Below are 24,673 nucleotides of genomic sequence, written 5' to 3' on the forward strand. Positions count from 1 at the left end.
GACTACAAAGGGCAAAACGGGACGGTACACCAAATAGATTATCACCTTCTGGGAAGATTACTGCGGCCAGGGAGTTATACAAAAAATACCTGGAAATTTTGCTGTGCAACTTCCTTTGCTTTCTTCTTTCCATATTTTCTCTCAAGTTCTTTCTGTTCCATTTCACGAAGACGAAGAGCTTCTTTCTTTGCTCGATACTCAATCTAAAATATCTAGTTCACACAAATACTATGAAAATGTTCAAAAAAGTTTGCACTATTCTCGTCTGCTAAATTGTTACCAGTACACAATGTATATTGTATACAACTAGAAATGGAAATGCTACTTTCAAAATGTCCACAGTATACAATAAACCTCTAGATATGTAAATGCTCCTCAAACATTAAATATTTTTTTTTTCATCGAGAAAAAATTAATTAGAATTAATCAATATCGGGATTGTAAAGTTTTTTTCTTCAAACTATTTGGATTCATTTGAGATTCTTTAACGCGTAATTTCAGTTTCCATGCCCTCCATGCAATTGTCGCTCTTGTAGAGAAGCCACAATTAAAATAATCAGTTTTCAAAATTATAAATATTGATTTCTAAGTCGTACTTCATCAGACGAGGCTTTGAAGGGTACCGTTTAGTGAATCGGACATTGCCATCTTTGCATGGAGGGTTAGTGGAAATTACGCTGACATTCCCTGTAATTTTACAATTCTTTAATATACCCTGAGTTTTCTGTAGTTCCTGACTGCAATCATCTTCCTGACGTGGGACTGGATCTTTGTAATTGCCCACATCGTCTTCTCATAACTCCTGAACAAAACAAATGTCGTCTTCGAGAATCGGATCAAAAAATAATTAGAACTAAAAGCTAATCTAATGAAATTAAAGAACAAACAAATCTTTTCATCCCTCTCTTCATCATCTTTCATTCTTAGAAAACACTCGACTAATTATAAATAACTTTTAGTAAAGAAAAAAATCTCAAGTAATATCCAGAAAACAAAAGAATAGGAAAACAACATTATAGCAATACGTGTGTCGTGTATTCGATTCTGTTACAAAGCAAATCGTTTTACTATACACTTATTAGATCACTAATTCAGCGAAGTAAGTTTGTTTACACAACACAATTGCTGTGGCTTATTCGCATTGGACTTTTTTTGTGTCATAACTTGATTCTAAAAGTCGTCTTTCTATTTTTGGTTATAACTGTTCATATAATTTACCTTCTAACAAGATATCCTCTACATCTAGCCTGGAGTTGGACAATATGTCCTCTCAGATGTTTAAACTTGTGACTAAGGATCCTGCTACGGATAAGAGCCTGCATTCTCATGTACCCTGTACGCATCTGCATGTACTTCTTACGCCCGTTGTACGCTCTAAAGTTCTTCTGAATGAGGATAGCTGAGGCTCGCATCTTCAAGAACCGTCGTCTAAATTTCAGTTTTAAGATTTATAAAAATAAAATAAAAATGACTTATTTTTTCTTATTATTTCATGGAAAAAAAATCAACTAAAGTTATTCTAATATTTAATATATTAAGCTACAGGTTGTTCGACGAAACATGACAGTTGGTAAATAGTTTAGAAAATCTTCTTCCATTAGTTGTTATGTTGTTTAATACCAAAGACAATAATAAAAATATTATATAGGATTCACATTATAGTAAAATTAATTTCAAAGTAAAATATATTTAAGCAAAAGATTTTTAAACGAAATAAACTGGAAACAGCCTTTAATGAATACAGTGTATGGAAGACGACATTCAAAAATATTTACCAACTGACATATTTCGTAAGACACCCTGTAATTACATTTCAAAACTCAAATCAAACCAAAGCCTTTGTGCACTAAAATATTTTTGAAGACTTTTGGAGATATACCCACAAAGTATGGGACTTCACAGACGACTGTACGGAATTTTAACTGGCTGTTTCCTCATATTTATGATTCACTGCAACACTAAAAAATTTTTTTTTTTAATCAAATAATCTAAAAGGCCTTGAAAAGACTATCTTTTAGGCAGCAGACCTAATTTAACAATGGAATTATTACATTTAAAGAGTTTCAGGTCGTCTTTTCCTTTCTGGGTAACCAGTTGTATGTTTTCTGTCGACATAGAAATAATCTGAACGAAAAAAGTTTAAAATTTGACAAACCAATAAAAAACTATGTGTAACTCCTATTGTTTCACCTACCATCCAAGGTTAGGATAAATGAACTTGTTTGGAATTAAAAAAAAGATATCAAAACACATCTTTTCCCTTAAAAATATGCAAATGTGTCCGCCGATTGTCGCAAAACTTGACATATAACATATTTCTCAGTTATTGAAAGTACCGGACCAACTTTAAGGCTGCTAAAGCAAGTTTTCTATAGCATACACATTAATTACAGACTTCAGACGAAAATCTGGACAGTACACCAAATAAACCTTCTCCCAAGTTCTACTGAGATTAATGTGTTGTTTCCAAGGTTGGTTACTCTATGATGCGCTCTAATCTACGGAAAATTGTCGTCTCCTTAGCATAGATAGAGAGAATACACGACCGCATATGACGTCACACTCGCCTCTATAATCAGTGTCGTCATATGTGGATTCTATCTATTGAGAGTAACCAACCTTATTAAAGAACCTTGGTTGTACCTGTGATACCAACCCCTGATACAACGCTGTAGAACCAGGATCTTCCTGGTTAGTACTCGGTCCCTTTCCTGCTCCAGGTACAGGTCGTGGGCATCCTTCAGGAACACCTTTATGTACACATAGATATAGGTTCATGTAAACATAGAGCTTCTTGTACACATAAATATAGGTTCTTGTACACATAAATATAGGTTCATGTACACATAGATATAGCTTCATGTACATATAAATATAGGTTCTTGTACACATAGATATAGGTATACACTAATATAGGTTCATGTACACATAGATATAAGTTCATGTGCACATTGATATAGGATCATTTACACAAAGATAAAGATTCATGTGTATTACAAACAGATGCAAGTTATTTTACACATATGCACGTGAACACAGGTACAGATACTAATAATTTAGAATATGTATCCAGAAAAAAAATCATCTTTCCAGAATTCTCGAAGAAGATAACCTTAGTTCTGCCGAGCTGGTAATCTGCTTTCCCTAGAACAGCCTGACATATCCGAGCAGTTGCAGCCTGACAGTCAACCTTGTGTGCTGGCGGGCAACCGTTTATCAGGTTCCTGTACCTCTCCACAAACTCACGGAACGTGTGTCTAAACAAACAAGTTTTATAGAACAAGTAAAGAATTTAGTTTTGGATTTTCTTAATGATAATAATAATAATTATTATAATAATATTAATAATAACGATAGTGATAATGATAATGAAAGTAATAATAATAGTAAAAATAATAATAATAATAATAATAATAATAATAATGAAACCTGATTGGATATCCTGCTCTCCTAATCCTAATGGTTTCCATCATCCCTGAATATCTGAGTTGTCTACAGCACAGCTCTCGATCAAACATCTACGAATAGTACACAGTATACAATACACTCTTTGTACTGTTATCCCACCCACAGCCCAAAACTTAGAACAAGGACTGTCAAGGATATAATGTTTTCGGTATGTCAACATTTTTTTTGTAAGAATACTATTTTCATTGTTAGATATACTATTATTTTATTTTTTTATTTCTTAATGTAAATCTTTCTATGTATATCTATGTATAATGTATATATTCAAAAAAGGAAACTCGGGAGTTTTGTTAAACAATACTTTTTTTTTTATTTCTTTGGACTAACTAGAGCTAGATGTGTTCGGTTTCTTTATTTTATTTAAATATTATCTCTTTTTCGTTTTTAATTCGACAATCTTTAATATTACTGGGTTGGCTTAAACATTTCATTTCATCAGCATCCACCATAAAAAATGTAAGGGAAAAAATCCATGATCAATTTTTCCAATTGGGATTGAAAGTGAGTGACAGCTTGCTGGGACAACGACAAGGATTGAACGGTTTAATTAGTCTGAGTATTAAAGGTACTAGGTACAAAGGAACAGTGTAAGGTTTTAGTTGAAAGTGAGAAAAAGAGAAATAATCTTGGGATAAACATCTTTAATATCATTAACAGACTTTAAGCTCAAAAGTTTTTGATTTAAGATGATTTCGAAGTAGTTTTGAAATTCTTAACATGCTTTTCTCTACACTCAAGGAGATTTGTGTTTATAAAATCTTTGCCACAAAATCGGATTTCCTAATCCCTATATCTTTGCAACATGCAATGTCGTAGACCTTAGATAGTTGAAGCTATGAAATTGTTAGATCAAATAATCTAAGTTTAAAATATCACATGGTTTCCACAATAGTTGCAAAAATATAGGGGTAGACAATTTTAGTTGGTGGCAATACTTTATTCCTTTGTATTTTTGGTTTACTTCTAAATGTCCTGAGCTTGTGATTTAAAAACTTCGGCTCTAGCCGTAATTCCTTTAACCCAACTTTAAGACCCAATCTTCGATTTAACTCTTACGACAGCTTGTGTCACGTGATTGACAGCTGCAAGATCTTCGGCTCGACTTAAGGAGTTAGGCCCAATGAAAATAAGACCGACCTTGGTTCATTCTTGTTCTCATAAAAAAACCCGGAATGCGCCAATTCCTTCCATGAAAATCCGCTAAATAGATTATCAAACCGGTTTTTTGAACTCAACTCAGTAGGAAAAAAAATCCAGCTTGAATCCGAAAGCTCAAGTCGTAAATAAGGCCCAACGACAACTCAGACCCGAACAGTATTTTCCCGAGTTTTTAAAATCGCGGGCTCTGAGTAAACAGACGTTTAAGCTCTTACCATTGGTTTCTTGTATTCATTAGGTTTTATACAACGAACAAAGAAGGGATTGCATAGTCCCAGGGTTTGCATCAGAGACTCCAAGGACTTCTTAAACTGACTTGACAAGGTTGGAGCACGTTTTCTGTTTCATAATTAGTAAATATTTTTAGAAATTTTACTAAAATAGTGAAGAATTTTGCGCTTAAAATTTTCTTTTATTCATTTTAAAAACCTTACGTCTGCTGATAGAAAAAGTTAAAAACAAGTTTATTCTAAAAGTTCAAAATATAAAAAATTATTTTATAAAGTTACTAATTTCCTGGTTTCTGATCCCATATTTATATCCTCAGCAAACAGGGATTCAAGGAACTTATTCTTAGATACATGCATCAGCTGCAGTAGATCAGCACTAGATAGATAGATAGATTAGATACATTTATCAGCTGCAGTAGATCAGCACTAGATAGATAAATAGATTAGATACATGCATCAGCTGCAGTGATCAGCACTAGATAGATAGATAGATTAGATACATGCATCAGCTGCAGTGATCAGCACTAGATAGATAGATACATAGATTAGATACATGCATCAGCTGCAGTAAATCAGCACTAGATAGATAGATAGATAGATTAGATACATGCATCAGCTGCAGTAAATCAGCACTAGATAGATAGATAGATAGATTAGATACATGCATCAGGTGTTGTAGATCAGCACTAGATAGATAGATAGATAGATTAGATACATGCATCAGCTCCAGTAGATCATCACTAGATAGATAGATAGATTAGATACATGCATCAGCTGCAGTAGATCAGCACTAGATAGATAGATAGATAGATAGATAGATAGATTAGATACATGCATCAGCTGTATATTATTTATATGCATCAGCTACAGTAGATCATAGATTTGGACTAAATAGATAGATAGATAGATAAGCAAATATAAAAAGTCTTTAGCAATAAAAAAGTTTTCTTTTTATAAAGGTAATAAAGTATAAAGGAATTGATTCTTGAATTGAATTATAATTTCCTAATCTCAATGTCGTAGACCTTAGATATTTTAAAATGCTAATTATGTTAGATCAAACAATCTGAGTTTGACATATTAATGGTTAACACAATCAGGTTGCAATATAAAGGGATTGGAATATTTAAGTTTGTAGCTCAGACTGAATCCTTTCTTCTTACTAATTTAATAATTTTTTGTAAACCTGAAAGTATCTCTATTCTTCTCCAAGAAAGCTCTAGTGTCGTAGAAGACAACTCCAGCAAAATGGTTTAAACCAAAGGAAGTGTTTATATCAGATTTAGGTTTTAAATAGTTCCTGTTGGTCCCGTGTCTCTGGTGCAGCTTGTTTAACATTGTCTGGTCACTTCCCTACAATAACAAGGATAAGTGATAATGAACTAATAATGATATTATTGAAGTATCAGATTGTGATAAACTATAATAAAAAAACTTTATCATGGTTTATAGGAATCTTTCATAACTTTCCAAAAACATTGTTTAGTCCTCCCCTTTTAATAATTACAAAAATTAGATTTTACCCCCTTGATGTATTGAAAAATTCAGATTTTTGACGCTGATGTAGATCCAACTGATTAAAATATAAACATACACAATAATAATCAAAATTGAATTGAAAGAAACAAAGGGATAGATGAGAAAGAATCCTCAAAAATTTGGTGATGCATGTCTTTTGAAAGATAATTTTTCTGTCGTTACATTTGTTTCTGTTTTTATGCAATTATGTATATTATTTGTATCATAATTATAGGGTTGAGAGAGGGACAAAATGATGAAAACAAATATTTTACCTTTGGAAACTTTGACTCCTCGTCCACTAGTGCCATGATGTTAAGAGGACGAACTGCTATCAGGTCAAGGGCCTCCTGCACCAACATCAGGGTCAATATCAAGGGATTCAGATAGTTGTAATTTAGAGGCGGCTTATGGGGGAGGGGGAGGGGGGACATCCCCCTCCCTATAAGCCCTTTAATTTTTAGTTTAAGAATAAATTCAAAAAGAGTTTTCACATTTCACACCTCCCACCCCCAGCTGCTCATGGTTTTGATATTAAATTGACCATATTCAGTTGAAAATATCATATGTCCAACTACTTTACAGGAAAGTTAAGAGAATTTTACTTTCAAGATCAATTTTTACGGCAATGAAAAGTTGAATTAATTTTCAAGACAGGGTAGACTTTGAAGTGTCGCAACACCTTGGGCTTTGATCTTACCGCTCTAACTTACTTATATTTTATGTAGCTGTAAAATTGTATATTTAAAACTGTAAAGCACTTGTTTTTAGCTTTAGTTTTTGGGAAGTATTAGCAAAAAGCAAAAACCTCTTACATTAATACCGTTAAATTACAGTGTGCAAAACATCCAGAGGCCGAATTTATAGAATTTGAGCCACGGCTTAAATTTAAGCCGCCGTGGCAAAAAAATATGGTTGGTTCCTCTTAAAATCGTATTCATTGTTTCAAGATTTCAGCCGGCGCACAATTGAAACCGGTTTATGGCGGATTTAAGACGCGAAACAAATTCATTACATTCGGACACAGGGCGCAGCGATGGATGTTTTGGTCGAGGGAACCCGATTTTTAATTTCCCGAAAAAGTAGTTGAACACAATTTACCCTCTTTAGAGATGAAATTGCGCAAATATTTTCACGAACACTTTGCAGAGCGAGTGGTTATTTTACTCACTTACTTCACCAAGCGATGTTAAGTAATAACGTAACGTCCTCTGTAGGGGGAATCGTGGGTCAGTAATGCTGGTCAAAAGGTGAGAAAATAAAATATTTGTTTTCGCAATTCCCTGCAGATTAAAGGTTATTTATTGGTTCCGAAGAAAATAAGTAACATTTTTCTGCAGAACCGGATTTCTTTCAAGTTTCATTGATTCTTAGTAGTATTTTTCGCATATTAAAAATCACATTTAATCGTTATGACTAATACATGAGGTATACGGTGACTTTGAACTTGTATCAAATTAACCGGGTTATTTTTCTTAATTTTAGTTGTTTTGAGAGTAAAATTTTAATTTAAACTTTTGCAAAAGAAAGATATTGTCCTATATGATAACAAACATTACAGGCCACTCTTAAAAGAACTTTTTTTTCTTGTTCTTAGCTATTCATCTTAATAAATAAATTAAATATACATTGATAAAGATTTCTTGATAACAATTATTCAGAAATGTTTTTGAACCATATTATTGATACATTTTTGATGTTTGGTAAATTGAAAAACAAAAAATAATTCTCTCCACACAACTAAGTTTTTTATCCAATATGCTAGGATTTTTTAAAACTTTTTTAAAGCATAATACTGGAATAATAAAGAGTTGATATGATTATAAAGAAGTTTTCTAAATTATATTGTAAAATATTGTAGTATAAGATTTGACTTGTCTGTCTGTTGGTTTGTTTGCTCAAAATAAACGTCTAAAACTGATTTGGTCGATATGAAATTTAACAATACATCAAGGCCATACTTATAAAATATTACCAATAATAAGTTGATTTCTTAAAATTTGTATAGCTCCGCCAGTAAACGCGGAAAAGGATTCGAGTCTTTACCACAAAGTCAAATATTCTAATCCCTATATCTTTGCAACCCATGTCGTGGATCTAGGTATTTCGAACAATAGAATTCTGTGTGATCAAATTATCTAGGTTTGAAATATCAAAGGTGTACATCATCAGGTTGCAAAGATATTGGGAATGAAATATTTGACTTTGTGACTTATTCCTTTGTGAAATTTTTTGTAATTATAAATTTAACTGAAAATGAAATGAAAAGAAACTAATCAAAGGTTAAGTGATAAGAAAAAGCCACTTCTACGTACTAGACAAGACAGCGCAAACGCCATAAACAATTCTTAACAATTAATATTTTCTTTTATTTGAAGTTTAGTATTGACTCTGTTTTCCTGGTTGTCTACGAACTCTATATGCTGCCAATTAATCGCCTCATTGTTATACTCCTCTTGTTCCATCTAAAATAACAATGTAGATTTTAAATATTTCATAAATCTTCTCTTCTCATCCTGATATATTAAAAACACATTTAGGAATTACTTTGTCTGATATTTCTTCTATAAAATAAAATTTAAATTCAATCCCAAGAATACAAAGATGTCTAAAGTGAGAAACTAATATAATTGAAATGAATGGAGAATTCATTATTTATGCATTTGTATTCATGATAAAACTAAATTAAATGTAAATCAAAATTCGAAATGCAATCATTTACCTTAAAAATGTGCTGAACAAAAAATTGTTGCAAATTTTCGTTTGCAAAATTGATGCAAAACTGTTCAAAACTATTAGTCTCGAAGTTCTCGAAGCCAAAGATGTCAAGAACACCGATTGCGCATTTATCCGCATTTCTGACATCAGGCTTGTAGATGGCGTTGTTGATCTTCTTTACGATGTAGACGAACAACCTGCCGTAGATACCCTTGGCGAAGGCGTCCCTGATGTCCTTGGACTGGTTTGTGTTCAGGGTCGACACCACGGACTCACCCTGGACCCGGATATTCAAATTCAAGAGTTTATATCAAGATTATTAAAAGTGTTTATCAAGAATAAAAACTCAATGACGTTGTTTTTCTAAATGAATGTTTTTTTTACTTTTCTAAAATTAAACAAAGCTCTGATGACAATGAATTTAGTTCAAAACAAACTTGTTGACTATATAGTATTTCTTAAATAACCCGACTTGTTAATAGAATCAATTAAAATTTGATCTTTTAAATAAATTTTAAAAATTATTTTAAATTAAAATTTCTAAATCTGATCAAATTTTGTTTCATGAATTCAGATCCCTGAGCAAATATGGTTTTTGATGTAAGCGCATCAACCAGGGATGCTTTGTGGACTCCTAGTATAGCAGCAACCCGTTCCACATTACTGTGGTCAGGAATATCTGTAGCATCTAGATTATCCACAACCTTCCCCTTGTACTTGATGTTTCCCATGTGGAGGAGAGCAGCCAGGATCTGCAAACATAAAGTTCAATTATTTTTAAATTCCATTTAAAAAAAAAAATTATATTTTTTAATTTCACGGACAACGCCGGGTACTCCAGCTAGTTCGGTAATATGACGTTTATACACAATGGGTTAAAATAGTTCAAAATTTGACCCGGTTTTCAAAATTGATAACAAATTGCCATAGCTGTCTAGATATCTATGGTTACTTGGTTACCTATAACTCTAAAACCCCCCCCCCCCACCCCCAATATTGCACGAATTGCCTCTCTAATTTGTTCTATCTACTCTTTTATCATCTTTTCCTTCTCATCTTTTAGTTGTCAGGGAGTTATTGGCAAAGTAAAACTGTTAAGATATGCCAACTTGTAATTTTAATTGTTGAAATATTTAATCAGATTTACTTATTTAAATACATATATATCATATCAAATATATATGATATTACCTTCAGAATATCCCATATCTCCTGATCTGTCATCATAAGAACTTTCATGGCGGAGCGAATATCAGCAAACTCCGCCGCATCGTCTCTACCCTCACATACGGTGCTTCCGCCCTGCAAATAATGGGAATATTAGAAAAGAAGAAAAACTGTAGAATGCCCCGTTGTGTCATCTTCTCCAAGACACAGTTTTTTAGATGTTTGATCATCACTTTAAACTCTAAATTGTCAAATATATTAGAAGATCGTTAACAGTAAATATTGCGTTTTCTTGGTCTCTATATGCAATTATAGATTATAAAAAAGGTTAACAAATTGAATATTTCATGTTGACAGAAAAACTTTTTGCGTTGCTAATTTGTTGAATTCAAAAAATGCCTTTTTAAAAAACTTCAACGGTTTCTTTAACAAACAGCTGATTAACTTTTCACTTTTTTATTTATGCATGGTGTAAAAAATATATGGGATTTTATTACGATTTCTTTCAAAAACTGGAATATCTACAATATATTTGTACTCAAACATATGGTTCTTTCTTAGATATAATACAGTACACAAACAATCTACACCAATGTTTGTTCTATGAGTTCTATATATGCAACAAAGGATAAGATTTATTAGACGACTAAAGAAAATTCACTCGAGTCTGTTTCATGCTAATATTAATTTTCTTTCTTTACATTTTTACTTTACAGGCTAAATTAAGATAAAGCAAAACATCATTCTAACCTTCAAATTGTTATATTGAAAGAGTTTTAGCTCACTATGTCTCATGATTTTTGGGTAACCCTGAATTTGCTGGTTGAACCTACCCCTGTCAGATATTTATAGTTGGACGCATCCTTGAGATGAAGACGATCTTTGTGCTCCTTGGATAACCCGGAGAGCATACAGTAGAATATATGGTAGTTTCTCTCCTGAAACAGACAATATTTTGTTATAACAATTTTCATTTTTTTCATTCCTCATTTTCCACCATTATTTCAAATTTCCAGTAGTGCCTAATACAATCAATCAGGATTCAGTCTTTTCTGAACCAATAGAAATTGCAACGGTAGTAACATTTATCTATCTATCTCATCATCAGGAGCGTACGAGGGGGGCCAAGCCCCCCGCACCGCCTCCCTACGCGTGACCCCCCTCTGAGGGGGGACTCATGGGGGGTTTCTTTTAATATTACTTCCTCAGGCAATCTACATTCTACATTGCATTGCATAGAACTCACCCAAACTAAAAGATCAAGAAAAGAAATAAAATATATTCTGATTCACAAAAATACCCTTCAAAGCTTTGTCTGATCAAGTATTGCATTAAAAAACCATTTTTCCCATTTTGAAAACTTAATATTTTTATTTGTGGTTTCTCTACAAAAGTGACTCGCGCATTTCTTGTTTCAGAAACGATGGAGAAATGAAGGTTTCAAAGGTACATCGGACATGCCACTCCATAAATGGAGGGTCACTTGATATTACGCATGTATTCCATTTAAGTAAAATCACATCGTATATGTATATAAAAAAAAAAAATTTAAAATCTCACTTTTGCCCTTAACTAAAAAAGTTTCAATAAAAAAAGCTTTAACCAATACTGCCTTCAGTGTTTTCAATGTAATTAAAACAACCATAAACCACTGCAAAAATAAACCAAGCATTGTTTAAAAAAAATATTTCGTAGCCTGGAAATATCCTGGCTACGGGCCTGTCTCTATTACAGCTAAAGATTTCAAATGTACCGTTGTGAATCAGGCATTGACCTCTCCATTGCATGGAGGGTTACTTGAAATAACGCGTATTGTCCCTTTAAACATGAGAATTGGCTCGTTATCCCATTAAAATATAAAAGATGTAAAATTTAATCAGTTAAAATTGGTTCATTCATGTTAACATCTACATCAGAGTAAGATCGTCACTAACTTAGCAGAATTCCAATTTAAGGAAAAACAGTTTTAGGAACGGCTTTCATCCTGGGTTTATATTAGGATGAAAATATAAAAAAAATTTATGAAGTAAAGCATTAAAGCAGTACTTATCAAAGGGTGTTAAGACGTTAAATACTGAATGCTAATCTAAAATACATTTTATACAATAAAAATATATTGTACTAGCTTGTGAACCCAGCGTTGCCCAGAGTACTCATAGCTACTCCCGCCGTTTTTTTTATCTGTTTTGCGCTAGGTTTCCCTTAAAAGTGCTATTGAGAAGCTATTCTGAAATCTCAGAGGGGATCTACGCCCCCCCCCTTAATCCGCCGGGGGTGAAAAGGTCCTGCCGCCCCCCCCCCTGTATCCGTCCCTGCCTGTAGGGTAAGATTACACCATGGAATATCCGAATGGAATTAGATGGAGATCAATACGTTTTATGTCAGTATTATTATAATTGATGTTATCATTACCTGAGGATTTTGATGAACAATCCTAGATTTCTCTAAAAGATACTGATCCACCTTAGCTCCCTCTATAGTACCCTGCTTGTTGAAATATATATCTATATATTTTCCAAACCTCGAGGAGTTATCATTCCTCACAGTCTTAGCATTCCCAAACGCTGAAATACGAGATATATATGGTTTTATTTTATCAAACAAATTTGGTTCTAGACATTTTTATCTTTCTGGTGTAAGTCTTTTTCTGACATAAAATATTTTTTTTTTCAAATTAATCTCAGTGTAATTTCGATAAAACTATTAGCTTTTGTCGTTATAAAGGTTATTAGATAAATATAAAATATAAAATATAAATATAAATATAAAATATAAATATAAATATAAAATATAAAGGTTATTATATAAATATATAATTCTTAAAGGCTAAGTCACGCCGCGCGTGGTTTATTAAATAGTCAGGCTTAAAATTCAGTAAGCTTTCACTTTCTAACCCACATTAACCCATTTAATGTATTTTTTAATTTCTTGTTTTGGCAAAGGTTTAAATGTAAAAGTATTTCAGGATTATTACACTTTTCTGTTAATTTTTAATAATTACGAATTTTATTTTGATGTAAAACGCACATGGACAGATTTTTTTATTTAGTTAGAAAATGATGAACAAAAACAACAAAATGTGCTTCTCGGCCGCTGTCATCAAAATTTATCATTGAAAAATTGATGTGATTTTATGTAACAGACTTTAGTAAAATTCTGCACATGTTCAATAAATTCAACCCGACTATAAATTACTTAGTTTCTGAATGAAAGTGAAGTAAAACTGAAAAGAAACCATTTGGCGGATTAGAGAAGAGAATAGATTGCAGATTTTCAAGGATGAACGGAGTTGAAATAATTTTTCTTGTCACGCCTATATAATTAATACTTGGGAGATAACGTTTCTAAGATACTCTTTTCTAAATTCTATTATTTACATTTCACAGTATGTCTACTAAATCAACTTAAAATTCGGCTAAAAACATGAAAAGGGATTGTTAAAATAAAAAATATTTTGAAAAAAGATTTACCTTCTAGGATTGGATTTGCTTCTAGAATCTGCTGTTCTATCCAGCTATGTTTGCCGCTAATAGCCGCTAGATATTGTAGAATAAGCTTAGTGGATTCTGTTTTACCCGCACCAGATTCTCCGCTTATTACAATACATTGATCCTGCCTAAATAAGACATATTCGTTCATCCAGATATAATTTCAAACGTAATTGTAAGATAAAAGAAACCAAACAAATGCCTAAAACTCTAATGTTCTAATCTTTATATCTTTATAACCTCTTGTCGTCGACCTTAAATTTACGAGGTGTGATCAATAAGTTTCGCTAAAAAAAATTAGGGGGCCTTTTAGAAGTCTTAGCCCTGAATTTTTTTTGAAAGTTTACTATAGATATACCAGATTATGTAAGGAGCGTTCTCCCAAAGTATATCAGCTTCGTTCGTCACAGAAAAAAAGATTTTCAAAATGGTTCCAAACTTGATTCATCAAATTCTGTTTTAGACATTTTAAAAAGAAGCAAACGTAAATAAAATATTTAATGTCTCAAGGACTTTTGAGGATTTTCTGGTTTTGATTTACATTCGAAATACATAATCAATGTCATCCATTTGATCCTGTCAGAGACTTCTGGACAAACTTTCCCCAGATTTTCGTCATTTTCAAATCTTGCTTTACAACTTTGTTTACAATGTAAAGGCAAATAATCAAACTGTCTAGAACTCTTGCTAATATGATTTTAACAATTTTCAATATTTTTTTTACCATCTTTGGGGTCTTGATGGTCTTTTCCCGCCCTCCCTTCAAATATTCATTTTTCCCTTCTTAACCCCATTAAACTAACATAAAAGTTCATAAAAATACGTTCTGGATCATGTTTAATGGGTTCTGTTTGGTTTTTGCATCGTCTAATAAAACAATTTTGAGTAACCAAAGTGTCATCTTTTCTCTGGTCACTATTCCAGATATTCCTATGCTGTAACAACGAAGCAAATCCACCTTCAGAAGAACACCCCTTACATCACAACAACAATCTGCTTGACGCCAACCTGGCCAAAAATGTATCCGGTAAAAAAAATATAGTGAACTTAAAAAACAATTTAAAGCTGAGACTTTTAGAAGTACCCCTAATTCAATTTTAGCGAAACTTATTTATCACACATCGTAGTTGCCCAAGATGGAAATATCCAAGGTTTGAAATCACGGGTTGGAGAAATACAGAGATTATACGGCAAAAATAAACCAAGTCCGTAACCCGTTTCATTAAACTGTATAAGTTGTCTCCATTAACAAATAGTTACCTAGTCCGTTTTATTAGACTTTAGCAATTGTATACAATAGCAAATATTTACCTAGTCCGTTTCATTGAACTGTAGAAGTTGTCTCCAAAAACAAATAGTACCCTAGTCCATTTCATTAAACTTTAGCTAGTCAGTCTGTTTTATTAAACTTCAGTAATTGTCTGCAACAGCAAATAGTTACCTAGAGCCTGTTCATTAAATTGTAGCAGTTGTCCTATTCATGAAACTTAACCAGTTGTCTCAAATAGCAAAATGTACCTAGTCCGTTCCATTAAGCTTTAGCAGTTGTCTCAAATAGCAAAAAGTTAGTTAGCCCGTTTCATTAAACTGTGGCAATTGTCTCCAAAAGCAAAAAGTTACCAATTCCGTTTTATTAAACTGTATCAGTTATCTCCAGTAACAAAAATTACCTAGTCTGTTTAATTAAACTTTAGCAATTGTATACAATAGCAAATATTTACCTAGTCCGTTTCATTAAACTTTAGCAATTGTATACAATAGCAAATATTTACCTAGTCCGTTTTATTAAACTGTAGCAGTTGTCTCCAATAGTTAATATTTACCTAGTCCGTTTCATTAAACTGTAGCAGTTGTCTCCAATAGCAAATATGTGCGGTGGAAGTTCTCCAATTTTCTTCTCCCTTAAAATATATATCCATAACAGACAAATTTTACCAAAGTGGTTAGCTAATGGGGGGAGGGGTGTGTGTTTGGAGTTGGGACTGGTTCCAGGTGAGTAAACACCAGTTTGCAAATAAGCCCGATATTCCATCCTGCCCCCCAGGAAATTTTCGACCTTTATTTACAATCTTTGTTATTGTTTTGATTACTGTAGTTTCATCAGTTTAAAATATTTACACACAACCTAGCGTGATCTTTTCTGTAGTATATTCACATGGTTAACTTATAGTACGCTGATTGTCTATTTATATTAAGTTGTAATCACTGTTTGTTCGTTTGTAAGTATGTCCGATCATAACTCCGAACCCCTTGACCGATTTGCCTTAAATTTCGATTGGGAAACTCGGGAGAACTGCAAGGGAATATTCTTAGCTTGGTTTAAAGATTCTAAGTTGAGTGGGTCCACTTTAATATGAAAAAATAACTAAAATCGTATTTTACAACCAAGCATGGGTAAACGATGGGAGCAACTAACTGGGCAACGCCGGGTACGTCGCAGATATTCATATTCATTTTATTTCAGCGACAGATAAAGCTGAATAGAATACAGATATTTTGAACAAATTAAGTTAAGCAAGGGAATGAAAATTCGATGCCCGTTTAATATGGATTAATCACTTTCTTCAGACCATTTTTGAAAAAAATACTAGCATGTTTTTTTTACACTTAAATGGTTTGGAAATTTAATGTTAACAATCAGTGAAAAAAAAAAGGTGGATTTAATAAATCTAAACAGGACTCAAGGATTAAGAAACAAAACAAGCACTTTAACGGTACGTCCTCTTACCTAACTAGATGAGAATAGAGGCCGAATTCAAAGAATTTAAGCCGAGTCTCAAATTTGAGACGCGGCTCAAAGATTGATTTTTCCACTTAAAATTGTATTCAGTGTTCTGAGATTTGTGCCGTCGCTCAATTGGAACCGGTTTATAGCGGTTCAGTCAGGCGGTTTAAATTCTTTAAATTCGGCCTCTGTTTATAAAGATCTCCTTAGTAAAAGTACAAACTAGGCTGTCCTAATCACACCTTTAAAAAACCCGAGGTCAGAACTTTTGAATTGTTACACTAATCCGTATGTCCAACGGATTAAGATGAATCTTCTTTCGGGGCCAATGTTTTTTTCTCACGGATTAAGAACATAATCTCCTCATATTAAAAGTTCCTGCTTTATGATTCAGGTGTTGGAGATCAGCGCAAACGCATATAAAAGTTCTGACCCTAGGACTGGTCCCTGTAAGAAAGATGAACCTGTAAAGCTTGATCTGCTCACTGGTATAGATGGGTAGAATCTGGTAGGGGTTAACAGCTACAAGAATACTCCCGGTCAGAGTCTAAACAATTTAGATTTAAGGGACTGTCAACATAAATTGGCAAAATATTTAAAGAGACTGTGAACATAAATTGGCAGCATATTTAATGGGACTGTCAACATAAATTGGCAAAATATTTAAAGGGACTGTCAACATAAATCTTTTAATTAGACAGGTTACATTATTAACTTACACACGTTACATTGAAAATCGTTGTTTTACTTAACACATATTGTAGACTTAAATCTTAATCTTTTATATATTCACTCCTTACCTTGAAAATACTTAAATGTCAAATATAAAATATCAATTTAACAAATTTCTGATAACTAAACTGAAATATAGCAAAACTAAAGAAAAAAAATTATATTCAATTACTGGCAACATCAGTTAAATGTAGACAGAAACTAACTTATATTTTATTGCATTGCAATTTGCAATCCGATATAAAATCAGGGGAGGAGGCAGGCCAGGGGGGGGGGGTTTACAATAAAATGTTATCATTTCAATTTGATCCCAAAAAGAGGAAGGTTGAAAATAATGTTTTTGTTATTATTATAATTATATGTAAAAAAAAATTCATTCTTTATTATGCAGTTTCCAATCCGATTCTATTGGGACACACCCGATTTAAGCATAACCTGACCGGAAAATTAATGTTTGTATATCTTCATATGGACCCCTTTTTTGTTAACTGACTGGGGCATGATTGTCGTCTCTGATATTTCTTTTGATTAAGAAATGTCGCCAAGGATTTTGTGAATTTCAATTGCTGAAACTGATATTTTTCTAGAAATTATCACGGTACAATTTTAGAAATAAATCAGTTAAAAGTTACAAATTTTTCAAAAGAAAGAAAGAAGACCACAATGATTTCTTTTCAAAATAAAACTAGGCTTACATAGATGAGATTATCGTTGTATCTGATGAGAAGGTTTCTGAGGATGCCAGCCTCGTGAAGATCTCCGAGGCTGATCATGTCCTCAACCCCCTGGACGGAGGTCGGGTGCATGGCCTTGATTCTTCTCTCCGGAGTCAACCATTGTTCTTCTCCGTCGTCGTCAACAACCTAAACAAGAAAAATGAGTTTTAAAGGAATTCCTAAAATAATATTCTGTAAAAATGCTGACACCGTATACCAGTAAATCTGGTCAATTTCACCAAGAAATCAGTGTTTATAGGACTCCGCCTTATATCCGCCGTTTTAATTTTTGCTCCGTGTCCTTGTTTACCTTAATCCGCCGTTTCTCCGCCATTTCATCCAACCTGTACCTGTTTAGCTGAATCCTCCTTCTCTCCGCCGTTATAACTCTAGTCCCGAGTCCTATAGTTTAGTTTACGTACTACTTCCGCCGTTTTAACTCTAACACACTGTCATTGTTTGCATGAATCCGTCGTTACAAATCTAGAACAGTGTCTTTGTTTACCTGAATCCGCCGTCCTTTCGCCGTTAAAACTCTAGAACAGTGTCCTTGTTTACCTGAATCCGCCGTCCTTACGCCGCCACAACTTTAGAACAGTGTCCTTGTTTTCCTGAATCCGCCGTCCTTCCGTCGTTTCAACTCTAGAACAGTGTCCTTATTTACCTGAATCCGCCGTCCTTCCGCCGTTACAACTCTAGCACCAATTGCAACATCAAACTCCCGCCTTGAAACCGGCTCAATCCAGATATAATCACCCTGAATAAAATAAAGTTAAACTTTTTCAGAAACTTAAAGGGAATGTAGACATAATTTCAAGCGTAATCAAGAGCTATCCATGTTTCTCTTCCTGAATATTAATTTTCTTCAATTGTGGTGATTTTCGCATTTCTGGATAAAGAAACTTTGAGGAACACTTTTTAAGCTAGAAAATTACATTATCTTTTACAATATTGATCAGATACAGGCTTAAAGGGTACCTTTGTGAATCGGACATGGCTCTTTTTTAATTTGGGATCAATTGGAATAACGTCTACAGTTCCTTTAAAGCAGAATATATTTTTGAATGTTTATTTTTAAATCTTTCAAAAATCATCTAAAATAAAAGCTTGTCAAGTTCAAGTATTCGGAAACTAATTTCGTGATATTCGTGTATTTAAATCATCTTCTTGGCTTCTTCTACTAAATGAATTCCCACCAGGGTTTCTTCAAGATACCTGAGAAATATGACGCAAGAAATATATGCGTGGATATTTGCGTCACTTGACGGGAAAGCGTAAAAAAACCAATTTTTTTTTATGTAAAGTAGTTATAATTAACTCTACTTTCCAAAATATGATTATTTTCACACGTTGAAAATTCTACTTACTAAAATGAAAACTTGTTTATTTTCATCAAACTCCTCGACTTTTTGTCGACCTTTAGCTTTTCTTGACATTTTTATCTATCCCTTAGTGGAAATATTTTTTACTTATTAACCCTATAAAGGCTGGGGATATGTATAGCCTGGGGGGGCGTTTGGCGCCCATCAACCTAGAAAAAGGCCTTAGAGAATAGGTATAGGGTTGAAATGTGCGTTCATAGCACAATTTTTCATGGCCATGCTTAAAGAAAAATAAATTAGACCGATAACTTTAAAAGTTTGGGTGCTAGGGAGTGTGGAAAAAAATGCCTAATGTTTCTACATGCATTTTTCAAGGGCTTTTCAAAAATATAGTTTTTAAATCTGTAACTTTAGTCACAAAAAAGTTATTGGCTATTTTAGATTTTTTTTTTCACAGACCGGACTTTTTTTCCGCCCTGTACTCCCCTACCCTATAAATTCAAAAAAATATTTTAAAACAAAAATCCTTTTATTGGCTATTTTAGATTTTTTTTCACAGACCGAACTTTTTTTCCGCCCTGTACCCCCCTACCCTATAAATTAAAAAAAAATATTTTAAAACAAAAAATCCTTTAAATTGCTTTTTATTAAAAGTCACAAAATTTCACGGTTCTAGTGTCAAAAATGAGAGTGCATGGACAAAAAAACTACAGGGGGTGGGGGCCAAATGTCCCCGCCCCCAGCCTGTTTAGAATTAACAGTGCATGTTAATCAAGGACTTTTTGTTAATTGGCAATATATCTCTGCAAAAATGTACAATTCATATCTTATTTATATCAACGCCTTTAGCTGCATTTCTAATCTAAAGAAATCGCGAAGACGACCATATTTTGATAATTGTTTATCACTGTTTGAAAATGAAAAAAATGGCGTAAAAGGATCTATGCATTTTCTATGAAAACATTTTAAAACATTGCCATGGAAAAACCGCAACTATTTGAAAATTTTACTTCCTTGTGGGAAACTGTTAATATTTCAGTTTTACGATGCTTGGTAGTTAAATACAGTAAATTGCAATAATGAAATATATTTTTTTTTTACTCTAACAACATGAATTTTAACATTTAACCTATATATATATATATATATAGTTAAAGCTTAAGAACTAGAACAAGAACAAGACCTAGACCTAGAACTAGACCTAGAACTAGACCTAGAACTAGAACTAGAACTAGAACTAGAACTAGAACTAGAAAATGAATTAGAACTAGAACAAGAACTAGAGCTAGAACTAGAACTAGAACTAGAACTAGAACTAGAACTAGAACTAGAACTAGAACTAGAACTAGAACTAGAACTAGAACTAGAACTAGAACTAGAGCTGGATCTAAACTAGAACTAGACCTAGAACTAGAACTAGAACTAGAACTAGATCTAAAACTAGAACTAGATCTAAAACTAGAACTAGAATTAGAACTAGAACTAGAACAAAGCTAGATTAAAAACGTATATGATCACTAACTCTGACTTAAACTGTAAAAAATGTATAAAAGATAAGCAGTTAACAGAATTGTTCTTATCTTTATAATTAAGCTTCACCTTATCATCTCATGGATAATAATGCTTTTGCAAATCCATTATTTTTCATTAAAATATATTTTTAAAAATGAAAGATAATCGTTTTTTTAATCTAACTTCATTATTAAAATAATATATCAAAGATTACTGCAAATACTTACAGTGCTAACAAGAAAATAGTGAAATAATTGTATTCTTAATTATTTCTTTATCATGAAAGTAATAAAGTAAAGGTTTAAATCTTCAGATTGTGCAGAAATTGGGATTAGAAAATTCGATTTTGTAGTTAGGGTAATTTCTGGAACTGTTCAGGGCACACGATGAATTAGTTAAAACTTTACCTCAAAATTACCTAAAAACGAAAACGACCATTATTCCCCTATTTTCTGGTTAGCACTGTATGTAATATATTTGTTTCTAGGATTTACGCAATACGCAACATCAATAAATATTCAGAAAGTTTGCTCCTGGGGCTAAACCAGATTTCATAGGTTTCACACATATCACATTTATCACTCAAACTATACAATCATTTATATTTTTCACGTAAGATCAGATTTTCTGGCAATTAAAATCAGATCTCTGATATTCTCTCTCTCGGGTAGATTTGGGAAAGTCTCCCACATAATTTTGGATAACGTATGATTGGTATTCAAGGATTAATTGCGCGGAAAATTTTGCAATGAATACTATATATTTTGCAATGAATACTTTATATTAAAAAGAATCGAGTCTTTGTCACAGAATCTCAAATTGTATAATATTTGCAACGTGATTGTTTAAACATTTGATATTTCAAACTTAGATTATTTGATCTAACATAATTCATAGTTTCAAATATCTAAAATTTTCTACAATTGGTTGCAAAGATATGAGGGATTAGACAATTTTAGTTTGTGGCAAAGACTCAAGTCCTTTAGCTAAAAAACATCTTCATATAAGCTTTGTTGAGTCAAAATAATCCTGAGACTATTTTTGGTAAACTATATTGTAAACATTGTATTTTATCTGGAATTTGATATATTATCACTTTACATGATATTTTGTGAAACTAAATATATTTTTCTTTATAATTTAAGTTTGAAGATCTCCTGTAATTTTTCAGTTTAAATTTATACTCTTAAACTCATACAAAGCCTCTGTGTAATTTTCACCTCTAAATTGAGATGATAGGATTGAAAACCTGGAGGGCGTAGCAGTTTAGCCCCACCCCCTACTGTTAAAAAAAGATAGCTACAGCCTTCTATTCAAACTAAGGTGACAGGGTTCTGAGCTAGGCCAGGAGGTATAAAAACATGTCTATCTTTCTATTGAAAAGCTTAACCTTTAAACGTTTATACTTTTTAAAATTGAGTTTGATTTAAATTCAAAAGATTTGTCCAACCAATAAAAAAATTAAAAAACAATGCATAGCGCACAGTGATACACAACCGAACTAGATTAAACCAAACCAGACTAGATACAGTTCTCTTCGAGTTTATATTAATATAATGAAGATAACTTTCGATTTCAATTTGTGATTTATACCTTAAGCTTTTAAACAGCATGGATACACATAAACATGGAAACAAAGAGAAGCTGTCAATTAACAGCTTCTCTTTGTTTAGTTGTAAACTTGTAATTTGAAAATAGCTCGGTACAGACATCAAAACTGAAATAAAAGCCGGCTTTATTAAATAGATATTAACACCGACCACTATACAAAACAGACAAAACTAGACAAAACCAGAGAAGAGAAGACAAGACTAGACCATACTATACACAACCAGCCGAAACAAGACAAGAACATACAAAAATAAAACTAGACATAAATATTAAATATATTATAAAAAATAGACCAAACTTGATAAAAATAGATAAAAACAAGACTGATGTAGACAAAACAAGATAAATCTAGACAAAACCAGACCAAACTAGTTACAATAAAAACTAAATAGACAAAATCACACCACACGAGACAAAACCAGAAAAATTAGGCAAAACCAAACAAAAATAGACCAAAACCAACCAACGTGAATAAAAAACTCGAAAAAACTAGTTAACATCAGAACAAAATAGACAAAACTTCTCCCCCCATATAACAACTCACCATGGGTTTTTAAAAGAACAAAATCATAAGTAATTTTTCATCTAGATATTTGAGCTGGGTGGGATGAAGCTAGACCATGTCATTATGTGGGTTAAAACATCTAGATATTTGAGATGGGTGGGATAAAGCTAGACCATGTCATTATGTGGGTTAAAACATCTAACGTGCAATGTTAATCTAGTACACTCATTCATTTGTTGATGCATACAGGATAAAAATGTAGATTTTTGAAAAAAATATTACAAAAATTAAAAGTAGAATATGAAAAGTGGCGTTCTTCTCAGATAAAAAGTTTTTGGAATTTGAGCTAAAATTAATGAGTAAAAATCGTAAAATTTTAATTTGTTAAGAATAAGTTATAAAAAAACATTGGGGTTTATTCAAATCCTGTTCTAAAGTTTTTGTAAAATAAAATAAATACCGATTTATCTCATTAGAGAGTATCATTTTTTCGACCTAATAAAAAGTAAAAAGTTTGTTCTCACCCTTGTCACTATGACCATGTTGACTAGTTAAGTGTGGAATCTAGAACTGGAGAGGGAGGGTGGGATGGATCGTACTGGCTGGAGAGGGAGGGTGAGATGGAGACCCCCCTGTACTTCTCCTAGTCCTGATCCAAGTCTGAGATCATTATACTAATTCTTGACAAGTTGCAGAGAACTCTTCTTTACATCACACATCTGAAAATTTAATAAATTCAGTTAGAATCATTACAATTCATAGGTTTGGCTCACGTTTGGACTATTTATGGATAGCAAATTATACAGAGATATTTGTTAGATATAGAAAATATTTCTAAGAAAAAGAAAAAGAATGCATTAACTCTGATATTAATCTTAAATGCATGTCACTTCATTAATGCATCATGTGTCCGAATTTAATGAAATTAAGCCGCATCTAAAATCCCCTAAAAAACCCGTTTTAGTTGAGCGCTGGCTCAAGTCTTGAAAATTTTTATACAAATGTAAGTGAAACCAAAAAAATTTGAACCGCGGCTTAGATTTAAACCGCCGCTCAAATTCTTTAAATTCGGCCTCTGATCTACCATATCTTTATAAATTAATTGATTTAGTAGATTTCTAAATCAACCACTGAACTAAACCATTATCTTTATAAATTAATTGATTGAGTAGATTTCTAATTCAACTCCTGAACTTTACCATTATCTTTATAAATTAATTGATTTAGTAGATTTCTAAATCAACTCCTGAAAAACTACCAAACTTAAAAAACCACAATTCCAGCTAAACAAGAGAGCCTTCAAGTCACCTTCCAATAGGCATCTCAGATTTACAACGGTATCCTTTAAACCTAACTTAGATTTACAACGGTATCCTTTAAACCTAACTCAGATTTACAACGGTATCCTTTAAACCTAACTCAGATTTACAATGGTATCCTTTAAACCTAACTCAGATTTACAACGGTATCCTTTAAACCTAACTCAGATTTACAATGGTATCCTTTAAACCTAACTTAGATTTACAACGGTATCCTATAAACATAACTCAGATTTACAACGGTATCCTTTAAACCTAACTCAGATTTACAACGGTATCCTTTAAACGTAACTCAGATTTACAACGGTATCCTTTAAACCTACGTCTGAAAATCAACCGACAAAGAAGTCCGTGGTTTAATTGCTCTAAATATATAATGCTGGCAGTTGAGAACTCGAGTATGTGAACTAATGTGAATGATGGCACAAAGGAGTTGAGTTTTTGCCACAAACTCTGATTTTCTAATCTCTATATCTTTGTAAAC

At 32.6% G+C, this 24,673-nt stretch overlaps 1 protein-coding gene across 1 annotated transcript in view; it reads right to left on the bottom strand.

Moving 5' to 3' along the window:
- Positions 1-24,673, bottom strand: part of LOC111704671 (myosin-VIIa) — a 70,863-nt gene that overhangs the window by 37,499 nt on the left and 8,691 nt on the right. The window contains exons 2-23 of the mRNA XM_023476984.1: positions 23,395-23,589; positions 18,585-18,677; positions 17,900-18,067; positions 16,937-17,019; positions 15,571-15,648; positions 13,730-13,875; positions 12,672-12,823; positions 11,093-11,197; positions 10,284-10,394; positions 9,671-9,844; positions 9,097-9,369; positions 8,774-8,839; positions 6,650-6,724; positions 6,043-6,209; positions 5,143-5,232; positions 4,842-4,965; positions 3,430-3,518; positions 3,113-3,257; positions 2,644-2,750; positions 1,219-1,428; positions 715-802; positions 90-203 (exon numbers count right to left, since the gene is read on the bottom strand). Of these exons, the coding sequence (XP_023332752.1) occupies positions 90-203; positions 715-802; positions 1,219-1,428; positions 2,644-2,750; positions 3,113-3,257; positions 3,430-3,518; positions 4,842-4,965; positions 5,143-5,232; positions 6,043-6,209; positions 6,650-6,724; positions 8,774-8,839; positions 9,097-9,369; positions 9,671-9,844; positions 10,284-10,394; positions 11,093-11,197; positions 12,672-12,823; positions 13,730-13,875; positions 15,571-15,648; positions 16,937-17,019; positions 17,900-18,067; positions 18,585-18,677; positions 23,395-23,412 (2,676 nt within the window). The 5' untranslated portion in view covers positions 23,413-23,589. The remainder of the gene's footprint in view (positions 1-89; positions 204-714; positions 803-1,218; positions 1,429-2,643; positions 2,751-3,112; positions 3,258-3,429; positions 3,519-4,841; positions 4,966-5,142; positions 5,233-6,042; positions 6,210-6,649; positions 6,725-8,773; positions 8,840-9,096; positions 9,370-9,670; positions 9,845-10,283; positions 10,395-11,092; positions 11,198-12,671; positions 12,824-13,729; positions 13,876-15,570; positions 15,649-16,936; positions 17,020-17,899; positions 18,068-18,584; positions 18,678-23,394; positions 23,590-24,673) is intronic.

This window comes from Eurytemora carolleeae, unplaced genomic scaffold, assembly GCF_000591075.1.
Source record: "Eurytemora carolleeae unplaced genomic scaffold, Eaff_2.0 scaffold619, whole genome shotgun sequence".
Taxonomy (NCBI): Eukaryota; Metazoa; Arthropoda; class Copepoda; order Calanoida; family Temoridae; genus Eurytemora; species Eurytemora carolleeae.